The 12076-nt window shown below is 47.0% G+C and overlaps 1 protein-coding gene across 1 annotated transcript in view; it reads right to left on the bottom strand.

Moving 5' to 3' along the window:
• Positions 1-9234: 9234 nt before the first annotated feature.
• Positions 9235-12076, bottom strand: part of myo1g (myosin IG) — a 29824-nt gene continuing 26982 nt past the window's right edge. Inside the window, exon 22 of the mRNA XM_062410402.1 lies at positions 9235-10257. Coding sequence (XP_062266386.1) covers positions 10095-10257 — 163 coding nt within the window. The 3' untranslated portion in view covers positions 9235-10094. The remainder of the gene's footprint in view (positions 10258-12076) is intronic.

Here is a 12076-nt window from a genome sequence, read left to right as displayed (position 1 = left end):
TCTTGTTGACAGGGCACCCTTGGCCGTGGTTTTAATGAGATTAGCAGATTAGTGCAGCCCCTCCCTTCTCTCAACCTCTGCCCTCCCCTTGTCCACCCACCCGCCCTGCAGAGCTTCACCATGCACTGGGGCTGGACCGTTAACACAACACACATGTGCACAAACACACATTTAAATACCTCTGTCTTGTGCATTTTGTTCTTCTGCACAAAGTCAACGTTGTGTGTGTGTGTCGTTGTGTGTCTGTGTGTGTGTGTGCGGCTCAGGCTTGGAGGTGGAGGCTGGGAAAGCGCTTGCACGAGCGATCCAGGCAGGAGTGACAGATGAGCGGCGTTGTGGTTGACGGGGTTTGTTGTTGTTGCCTCTGAACTTGTCCCACTTTCCCATCAGTCACATGCGTGTCCTCGTGTGACGTCAAGAGGCTTTCGGATACAGGGACTTGTTTCATCCCATAACTCAGGTCTCTGGCTAAATTACTCCCTCGAATGAACCATTGGCCTTTGTGCTTGGGTAGTTTTAATCTGTGTTTTCCCATGTGTTCATATGCGTGCGTGTCAGAGGAGGGTCACAGATGAGCCTGTGGTTCATCGGTAGTATTGCACTGAAGAATAAGCGAATTTCCGGAAATTTTGTAAAAAGCAGAATCGTACTAGATATGTTTCCAGATGGATTTTATGTCCCTAGAGATCTAGAAAAATCGCTTCCTGCTGCAAAAGATCCCAGATCAGCAAAGTGTACAGTTCAACCTTCAATTCCAGCTGCAGGAAGGAGACAAAAGCTGCAGAAAAGCACAATTATGCTCATGATGCATCCCAGTGGCCCTTTGTAGATAAAAGGAAAATAAACAGTGCATTTTAGATTACATGCATCCTGTTCTTGATGTCAGATCCTGATCTCTCTCGAAAAGTATCTACTGGCGACAAGTTGCTTATGTCTTACAACTGATTTGGTTTCAATTGATTTTTAACAGATTATACATTAAACTTTGTCAGAAATGTGTTTTTCTTCCTAAATTCAACTTCTGTTATCATGAGACCAAATCTATCTTGGGCTCCATTCAGATTTCATAACCCCTGCATAGGGAGCCAGAGTTTTAGGATTGTGTTTGACATCCAGCACCATGTGACGCCCACAGTAGCCTGAGACAAAGCTTTAATCTTATTGTGTTCAGGCATCTGGAGGTTCCCGAGCTCCGCCTCCCTCCTTGCTCTCGCACACTCTGCTGCGATGCTGCCGTCTGAACTCAGCCTCAAGGTCGACCGTTCAACAAGAATCCCACAAGATGTGACCTTTACACACAATGTGCACACAAATACACAAATCTGGTGCATGTAGCCTCCTTGGGTAATCCCGTCCTAATCCTCCCACCCAATCAAATGGAGAGAGGGAGCGCAGGATGAAAACATGAGGAAAGTAAACGGTTCAGAATCCGATGAGGTTTGGTGTCACACTTCCCGGAGGTGGCTCCGCCCTGCTGCCAGTTCCAGGTCCTGCAGGCTGATTGGAGCTGAGCCTCAGGGTCTCCACCAGGCGACCGGAGAGCGGCGAGCAGTGATCCACCAAACGCCGCTGCGTCTGGAGCCCTGACTGGCAGCCATCTTGGGCCGGTTCTCGTGGTCATTGCCTCTCTCCCTCTCTGTCCTGGCCCGGGCTTTAACAAGGACACTTGTCTCTTGACTCACCCCCCTCCAGCCTCCTCCTCCTCCCCCCCACCCCGGCAACCCCATGTCCACACACTCTCAGCTGTTGTTGTGCGCCGGCCGTTTCATTCGATTTGACACCCCACACCCGCCAGCCATTGTCAGGACGAGGAAGGGCAGAATGGGGCTGTTTGTTGGCGAACGGGCTGGTTGTGTGTGCGTGTGTGTGTGTGTGTGTGATGTGTGTGAATGTGGGTCAAAGTTAAGGGCAACATCTGCTTCCATCCCTCTGTCTCCTAGGGCCCTGCACCATTATTAAATCACAAGTTTCAGAACAGCACGCTCAGGTGGTGCAGCTATCAGGAACAATCTGCCGCAGATTTCCTCTCATGAGAAACAACTCTCGCTCTCATTGGCAGCAGCACAGACACCGAGGAGCCACGTTTAATTAAGTCCAATTGAGCATTAACACAATTCGTCATCATTTGGTCTCCAGCAAAAAGAGGCGACTCCCCCCCCCCCGTCCCCCGTCCCCTGTCCCGTCTGTCCACGCCGCCACCGAGCCGGATCGCCGAGCCGCTTCTCCTCCAATCGTGTCACGGAGCCCGGCGTCTCCAAAGCCCCAATTAGCTCGCATCTCAGCTGGAGCGCTAATTCTGTTCATCCAATCAAACCCCTCGGCATCGTCCCTGAGTGCTGAGGGCAAACAGACACATGATGCCTGTGACATCTCTGTGGATGATTTACATTTAGTGCAAACTGGACTTACCTCTGTGGACGGGGACCTTGGTCTCTGCAGAACTTTTCAGACGGGCCTGAGACTTTTTTCTGGTTTGTGTGAATAATGTGATCGAGATTTTAAAGCATGAATGTGGTGTTATTCTATATTTTTCTTACTGTCAACAAGTCCCATGCATTCAACTGTTTCAATACTCTGAGACTCCTCTGCCTTATCTGTGTATTCACCCCTAAGCCCCTGTGTTGCTAAATTAAAATGTATTTAATATACTACACTTAACTATATAGTACTTTAGTAAAAAAAGCTGTGTAGCAAAGATCTCTCAAACAGGAGGAAAAGGTCAATCTGTTTTCAGCTGTGGATTAATACACATAAATCAAAGGGATCCTGTATCCGCACCCTGAATCGTATGTACATCAAAATTCAATGAGTACTTCCCTCACCCATACTGCCTCCTCCCACTAACTCTCATGGTCATACCTCCAGTAGTTTTAGCAAAATCTTGTTCACAACCCAAACAGAGCGGTACTTGCTATTGGACGAGTTAAAGCTGTTCTCACAGGATTTGGTTTGACAGTGAGAGAAACGTGAATAAATCCCCAGACTCACGCTCGACGAGGCCACAGCTCTGTGAGTTGTGCTCTGTTGGTTCAGTCTGATGCTGCTTGGCTCTGTTGGTTCAGTCTGATGCTGCTGTCGAGACGGACGATGTAAATACGTGGGTGAAAAAGAACGAGTGAAAGAAGACGAGCTGTTACGAGTGAGAAAAAGAACAAAAAGAAGAGGAAACACTCTCGCTGGGCAGTAGCATGAATGCCAGCCAGCTAGTTTAGACATGTTTCTTTATTGTTTGTTTATTTGTTGTTTTTTGTTTTTTTTTACTTCTGTTTATGTTTGATTTTTTTATCTGTGACATTTCAAATTTATTCGGTGACTTCAAACCGGCTCTGGTCGCTCATTGGAAACATGTATTGGTGTAACTCTCATCATCATCATCATGGTGGTGGTGGTGAAGTGTCCATGTTTAGAATCTGTAGACACAGAAGAAACTCATTTCCTCAGCCGGCCCCTGAAATAGCCGAGCATGTGAAATTCATGTGAACGTGATTAGAGAATCATGACTCCGGTATTTAAAAATTGGATTTGGTAGATAAAATAAAATGCCCCCCCCCCCCCTCACTTAGAGTACAGTATATGTGCAGATATGATCAAGTTAGATGTCATCAATAGCTTGTTTCATCGATGCCCCAGCTGGTGACACAAAGGCGGCCATTGTAAACGCGGCGTTCATCGCAGGCAGCTCCGGCTCGGCCCTTGTCCCCCCCCCCCCCCCCCCCCCCTCCTCGGGAAAGATTCTCATGTACACAAATATTAATGTTGCTACCAAAAGCTCTCTGTGACTGTCCAGTGTCCGTGTCTCCCCCCCCCCCCCCCCCCCCAGTCACCCAGACGAAGCAGCACATCACCTCGGGCGACTTTTGTAAAGCCACTGATGTGTGTGTAGCTCCAGAAATAACAAAAATACTGTTGATGGGAAAAACTTGAAAAACAAAATGTGACTGTTTCATTATTTCATTGTTTCATTTTTCATGACGATGATGTTTTACCGTGTTGATTATTTAAATAAAGTGTTGAGCTGAAGTCGAAACATCCTCTTGCTCTCTGTTCTGCGGTGGGTCGGAGAAACAGAAACAGAAACACACAGACCGACAACACATGGGCGGCAAATAGAAAAACGGCACTGCACATACTCACAACACAACACGCCCCAGCACAAGCAAAGACTCACAAATCAACCACATCCCACAATATAACAAAGGACTCACAATACAGTGAAATCCTCACAATACAACCAAATACTGAGAATACAACCAAATACTCAACACAACCAAATACAACACAATCTAATACTCACAACAAGACCAAACACTCACGGTCATGTTGTGAGCACTAAGTTGTGTTGTATTTGCAGTGTTTTCTATATTTGCAGCAGTTGTGTTATCAAATTGATGTTCTCTTCCTTTGCATGTGTTGTGTCTGTTTGCACATTGCAAATGCATCTGCAGTGTTCACACACTTAACCAAAGCTGCCCCCCCCCCCTTTTCTTTGTTCCTCCTCACATTACACATGATCTACTCTCCTGGCTGTAAATTCATGTCACACACAGAAAACACACAACGACACAATAGCCCTGTGCTGCATATGGCCTTCTGGCTCGCAGGCAGCCGGAGCCGTGCTGAAGAAGACGTCCACTTGGAAGGAACTTTGAAGATTAACATGTTTTGTTTAAAACCAACACAAAATCAAAAGTGAAAGTGATAAGTTGTGGTTGTATGGGCTGATGTATAAAGCATAGCTTCCTATAAATATGAGATTGACTTTTTAAAAACATCTAAAGATATTCTATGTGTATATTCACGTGGCTGCACATGAATAATCTGACATCACACAGGTCAGTAAAATGCACAGAAGCAAAATGCAGGAAAACAACTCAATGACACAAATGCAGCATTTCTCATTTTGAACTGATCCATTCAGTTTCATTTATCGTGTAGCAGATGTCTGCCATAAAACTAAGACTCAAAAATGGCTTTGCCGTCAAAGCAGCTTACTTGTTGAGGCGCAATGTGTCTGTCTGCTCTCTCTCTCTCTCTCTCTCTCACACTCTCTCTCTCTCTCTCTCTCTCGCTGTCTACTGATGCTATTGGAAAATTATTATTTAAATGTCATTTATAATCTGTTCACAGCGCTGGACACAGAGGGCAGCCCGGGGGAAACCATATGCTGCCGGTCAGAGGCGAGGTCAGTGGCCGAGGCAGGACACCTCCAAGGGCGGAGGGGTGAGGGAGGTGAGGGAGGTGAGGGAGGTGAGGGAGGGGACGCCCGGATGCTTTGATTGAAAAACACAAAAAGAGGAGGACGGATGAATTGAGATTGAAGAGGAGCGGCTGCAGATGGCAGAGCCTCTTCCAGATTTCCCTTTTCCCTCCCAGGACACAAATCACCCAGCGCTCTGCCTCCCAGTGTCTCACTTCTATAGTGGCCCTGCTGGATCCCAGTGGCTTTCTGAAAGCCTCGGCTGCTGCTCGCCGGCTTTTATCAGCCCTCTGGGATCCACCGGGCTCCAGAACGCCCTCTGTCAATGCTGCCTATAGAAACCAGTGTTAATGTTCTCACTTCGAGCTGCGTCTCAGGAATAACAACCCGTCTCTGGTGCAAGCTCAACACAAGCTGCAGCTTTCATTTTTATTTTATTCTTTTAAACCAATAATCGTGCACAGATTATGACCTTGATTGTCTGTTGTATGCAAGTTCAGCGAAACTAGTGTATTATCTACACTGGCGTCAGGGGACAACCTGTAAAAGTGATTTGTTTTTGTAATAATAATATTCATAAACTTCATATAGCACTTTGAAAAAGAGAGTTAAGTGCTTCACAAACAAGATGACTGTTAAAATTAATAAAAAAAGGCTTTAGAAGCAGTTTTGAGGTACTCCTATCAATATAAATAATATAATTATGATTAAATAATTAAGGTATAAGTATAACTCAGCACAATTTCATAGTTTTAGATATTACTGTGAATTGCAATAGTAAATCTGCCTCCATCACCATCATCAAACTGTGAAGAGATTGGAGCTTAGCAAACAGTCAACTCACAAACTCCCGTAACCACCATTATGACCTAGATGTCTATATTTGAAATATAAACTTAATCTAAGAGTCTGGCCCAGATTCAGCCAGCAGCATTTTAATAGAATATAAAACATCCCCTCTCGTCATAACAGCAGAAATAAAGATCTCGCTCTGCAGCCGAGCTTCAAAGGGAATAACATCGTTTGAAATCAGGTTCCCTCAGATTTGTGTGCAGATCTGGGTTCAGTGCACGGCCTCGGAGAGCAGGAGCTCACTGGCACACGCTGACCGGGGAACAGATGGTTCAATCAGCCGTGCGCCCATAAGTAGAGGGTGAAGGACGCGGCGCCAGAGGGGACTCCACGGATCCCTGCAGGGACGTCAGACTTTCTGAAGAGCAACCAGAGGTCCCATCAAAGATTCATAATGTGGTGAAACCGAGAGGAAAACACACATACAGCTAGTAAACATATGTAGACACTGAAATACTCACTTCAGGAACATTCAGAAGTACTTTTTTACTCTTCAAACAGTTAGGATATGAGTCTATATCAAATATGATGCTATGGATGTAGCATTAGCTCCAGTGCAACCATCAAAACACAGGAATACTGTTTATAAATGATGTATCATGGGTCATTCGTTGTGTAACTCTTAATACAATATTTATGAATGATCAATAATTCAAGGAATCACTTGACATTCTGATTAACACTGTTGGTTCTCGTGCTCTGAATCTGAATCTGAATTCAGTGCCACGGTTTCTGACGTCTATGAAAACTTAAACTTTTAAGCACTGTGGTTTCTAATAGATTTCCTGATTAGTGAGTATTCAGACTGACGGCATGTTGGTTCAGAGCGAGCCAAAGCAAAAACCAATCCCCCCCCCCTCATGTTACTGTAATCTCCAGCATGTGACCTCCCCTCCTCCGGGGCCTGATGACGAAGGGATGCTGGAAAACCTGCAGGGCACCAAACCAGTGGCCGGGCGGCCCTGAGAGGATTTAGAGGGAGAAACACAGCGGCTCTGGGACACATATTATATTCCCACTGGTAAATCCTCTCCAACTCGTTACCAAATCCTCGCTGCAGGGCTGCTAATCTCTAAAGAGAGACGGACCAGGTGCCAGTCTTTTTCTAATGGAATTGCCCGGCGCTTTAAGTGATTGCATCAACAATTGCCCGTCCTGATAAAGTAGATCTGACGTAGAGGAATCTTATCTGTGAGGTGCAGAACGAGAGGAAACCCTTAAAAAAAACGTCTTCATAATCCAAAACCAGCTTCGGCTGAAACACAGTGTGAATGGATTTCACATGAATCCACATTCCCAGTGCTGGATTGATGGGATGAGACTGGAGCTGTCAGAGATGAAGGTGAAGGGCGAGTTATGAGGAAGAGGAGCGCGGCGGTGACGAGGAATCAAATGAAACCTATCACAGTTTGTCTGTTAACGATGAATATCGATTATGAATATGTTTTCTGTGAACGAGAGCAAAATGTCCTCGTTTGGATCCGATGATTAACTGTTCATCTGTTTAGGAAGTGTGTGGACGTGTGTGTGTGTGTGTGTGTGTGGACGTGTGTGTGTGGACGTGTGCACGAAACAGACACACATGAAATACTCAGTGACGGGGAGGATATGCTCCAATTTGCATTTCCAAACGCTGCTCTCACACCTCATGTGTAAATCACAGCTTTCACATTCGATGATTAAAGGATTTGACGAGAACAAATTTGCTCTAATCTTTTTGTCTGACTGAATATGACGTTGAGTGTGACAGCGACTGGTCTGATTGGTGGAGCTGTGGTTTCCAGTTCATCATCTCTGTCTGCCACAGTGACACAGATCAGAGCAGGAACACGAGTTTCTTCTGGGTTTTCATTTTCTTATTTGGGGAGGAGTTGAGTGAGTTGTGCCAGAGAGATGTGACCTGATCAGAATTTAAATTAGATGCACAAATAACGTTGTTGTTGTGTTGTAAAGTTGTCGGGGTCGAATTGATAGAACCTGAAGGCAAGGGGCATTGTGGGTAAAGCTGAACACTGACATGAAAAGGGTCTCAGTAAGAAGTCACTGACGGGAGGAAGCATCTCAGCTGCAGAATCTGAATCTGATCTACTTCCTTCACACGTGCACAGAACTCCAGATGTTCTCCAGAAGTCCAGAATGATCTGTGTTGTCCCTGGAGCCGCCCCCCCCCCCCCCCCCCCCCCCCACACCGGCAGACGTTCTCCTCCGGGTCGTTCACACGTCGGCGTCACCTGTGGATCCTCCAGGTCCCGTTGGAGCCATGTGAGAGTCACAAGGTGTGAATTGGCGTCAAACGGCCTCTGAGGGGAAGTGAAGACGACTTTCTAATGAGCTGATAAGTGCTGAGTCAGGCTTCAAAGAGGGGGGGGGGGAAGAAACGTGTTTACGATGGCGTCACTTCAAACTGCAGCTCTGGACGGGTTCAGGAAGTCACTTCAGGGTTCACCTGACCCTGACTTTGTGCTCAAGGTGAAGCATGAAGTCTTCTTCCTGTAGGAGCTGCAGGTTCACGTCACATCATCCATGTTATTGCAGCGAGTGCACAGGGTTGGTGGCAGCCGGATGTGGCTTCAAGAGAGACAGGATCCCTCACATGTGGATCTCTGAGGTTCCCCCTGTCAATACGCTTTCTCCTCGTGCTCCAAGAGGGTTAAGAACAGAGGACGTCACATTGTGTTAAGTCCTTTGAGACTAACTGTGATTTGTCAGGACGGTGCCCCCCCCCCCGTGACAGCGAGGGCAGGTTGTCACTAAGTCGCAGTAACAGGTCAGCGTGGAGCGAGTCGGGATGAACGCTGGCAGCACTCCACAGATTTAAGCTCACAGACTAAGCTGTTAAGTGAGATATGATGAGTTTCGGTCCAAACTGAAACATCCACCATTTGGGAAAAGGAATGTTTTTGCTGGCGGCTGGCGGCTCAGTGACTAGATTTTAATCTGCATTAATACACAGAGGTGGATGTTATCATGTGTATCTAAAGTTCTCCTCTTTTAGATGTTTCCATTGGTGGGAAAGTTGGATCTCTTTATTCATTCTTCTCAACGCCACCATGCAAAGATCATCATGATCTGCACCAATCACTCAAAGGGGGAGAGCTCCCGAGCTCTTTTAGTCACATGTTCACAGCATCGAACACGAAGGGGAAATGATCTTTGAGTCTACAGCTACAGCGGAGAAATCAACATTCTTCTTCAATAGATTATTTACTTGTGTTTATTTCTCCTTTTCACTACGTCTCACATGGAATAACTCTGCAGAGGAAAAAGCGCAAAAAAGAGTTTACTCTGGCAACAATTCTACTGCATATAAAAAATACTGTTTTTATGAATTGCAAAATCTACAATTTGTCTTTAAAAAAAAGTGCTTTTCTTTCTGTTTTTGTTTCATTGTTGTCTTCATGAAATAACTTCAAATTACATTACACAAAAATACAGTTATCACGCGTGTGTATTGCAGCTGCGTCCGGAGTCTCCAGGTCAACTTGAACTTCACAAATAAATGAGTTAGAAATCAGATTCTGCCGTCAACACTGTAAAACTGTGAAAGTACAATTTAAAACATTTAACATCCCCTTTTATATCGATGACATGAACCTCACTGATGTTCTGACCAGTTGAGAAGTGGATAAAGAGCTCAACTGGTCTCCAGGGTCCAGTGGTCTCCAGGGTCCAGTGGTCTCCAGGGTCCAGTGGTCTCCAGGGTCCAGTGGTCTCCAGGTTCCAGTGGTCTCCAGGGTCCAGTGGTCCCCAGGTTCCAGTGGTCTCCAGGTTCCAGTGGTCTCCAGGGTCCAGTGGTCTCCAGGGTCCAGTGGTCCCCAGGGTCCAGTGGTCTCCAGGGTCCAGCGTTCTCCAGGGTCCAGTGGTCTCCAGGGTCCAGTGGTCTCCAGGGTCCAGTGGTCCCCAGGTTCCAGTGGTCCCCAGGGTCCAGTGGTCTCCAGGGTCCAGTGGTCTCCAGGGTCCAGTGGTCCCCAGGTTCCAGTGGTCCCCAGGGTCCAGTGGTCCCTGAGGTCAATCCTTTGGAGGTTTGGTTGTGGGGTCTCTCTCTCTAGTTTGCCGGGACCAGCAGGATGAAGCCGTCCCGACTCTTCTTGAAGTCTGCGATGGCCTGGCCCGGTTTCGTCTGCACCGTGACGCTCTTGGGTTTTCCTCTCATGTGGAACTCCACGGCCGAGCGACAAACCTTGACAGGAAACTGGACGTTTCTGACACTGGAAGACAAAACGGACATTTATGTGTTACGAGATTTGTGTTTACTCCTCAAAGTCTTTATCCTCGTCACGTTCCTGTAAGCTAACATGAGAATAACTGATGAGTTAAATGGTAAGAACATTGAAACCAACACAAAACAAATGGAAAATGTATTGATGCTTTAAAGACAAAGAACAACAAATGCACAGCGTCTACAGTCCACTCTGAATATCTGAATATCAAAAGTTAAACAGAATAAAGGAAAAAGATGAAATAACATTAAAACAATAACAGAACAATATAAAAAGTTTGTTCCACAGTGCAGGAGCTAGAACCAGTGGGTTTGTTATCTATCCCTTAACCCATCAGATCCTGCTGGTGCAGCGTCCTACACCCAGTGTCCCTGCAGACAGAGCTTGTTCCTGCTGTCCCATCTCTGCACCGTCAGCTGAAGACGATCCCCGATGACACTGCTGCTTCCCCCCCCCCGATCCTCTGGGATCCTGAAGCCTCAGCCTGGCCCGGCACCCGGCTCAGTCTCCACCACGTGCATACAAAGAGCATCCAACTACGTCAAAGTCGGGGGGGGGGGGGCCCGAGCACGGCTGGTATTCCTGCTTGTGAGGATATTTCTCTACTGAATGCATCCAGATCTGATTGTTGTTTCTCTACCCGTCGACGCACTTCGTTTGAATCCAAACTCAGGGCATTAAAAAAAGCAGATGCAGAACAGTATTTGCCAAACAGCTATTTGCGGACGCCTCTGAATGTCGATAGGCAGAACTGGCTCCGGCTCACAGGCCAGTTTGGCTCCTGCCTGCCGGCTTTGGCAGGAACGAGCCAACGAGGGGTTTCAAACTGTCGGAGTCCTGTTATCTGCAAACTGAGCGCTCCTCTTCAGAAAACACGGCACAGACAGTTCGCTCTGTTTTGGACCAAGAACCAAAAGGACGACTAGAATCCAAAGCTACAGTTGTCTGAGTTTCTACTTGCAAACTATAACAAACTTGAAAATGCGGCCATCCCAAAACCCAGAACGTCCAGATTGAGACCTCAATCTGCCTGTTACTGGGAGTATTAACCTTTTTTACACCAGTATGAAAAAGAAGATGGAGCCTATGAAATCAAAACACCACTTTGCAGTTTCTCCCTTTTCTATCCCACCCCTCAGAGAAGTTGAGCTCGGCCGCCGCACTGTTACAAACAGCAGGTCACCACAACAGGTGCGGCCTCGCTCCCTGTGTTGTTTTTCCACTGGGACCATTTGGCTCCACGCTGAACCCCGTTTAAACCAGCTGTCCCTGACCCCCCCCCCCCCCCGACTCAGAAACCCACTGACCTCCACTGGGGGGGGTTTCGATATGTGTGTGAGACACTGATCTCATCGCGCGGGCCAATCACAAGTGAAACCTGACCCTACTGAAGCACGTTGAGAAAAGCCTCTGGCCGGTATTGGGGGGGGGGGGGGGGGGGGGGGGGTGGGGGGGGGTGAAGGTCTTAAGGTCTGAAGGCGAGAGGAAAACCGAGGAGCGCGGTTAATCGCTGATTAGACACCAGTCTAAATATGGAAGTCACTCCTCATGTGAGTGTGTCTGTTGTTCTTCTGCAGTAAAAACCTAAGACGTCCTCTGTTTGTAGCCTTTGTCCCAAGTCAGCATATAAGGGAACATCACCAGTTTAAACCTGCCTGATTGGACTGGCCTGTTTGTTTGTGTCAGTGGTGACGCTGGTTGCTGTTCTGCAGGTGAAGAGTCAGAACCCTGATATACTTACTGTCCCTGCTACAGAGCACCGGGTTATTAATATTGAACATATCACAAGTCTAATTTGACCTCATTG

This window comes from Platichthys flesus, chromosome 17 (assembly GCF_949316205.1).
Source record: "Platichthys flesus chromosome 17, fPlaFle2.1, whole genome shotgun sequence".
Taxonomy (NCBI): Eukaryota; Metazoa; Chordata; class Actinopteri; order Pleuronectiformes; family Pleuronectidae; genus Platichthys; species Platichthys flesus.
The sequence above is the reverse complement of the archived record's forward strand: the minus strand, read 5'-3'. Positions and strand labels throughout refer to the sequence as shown.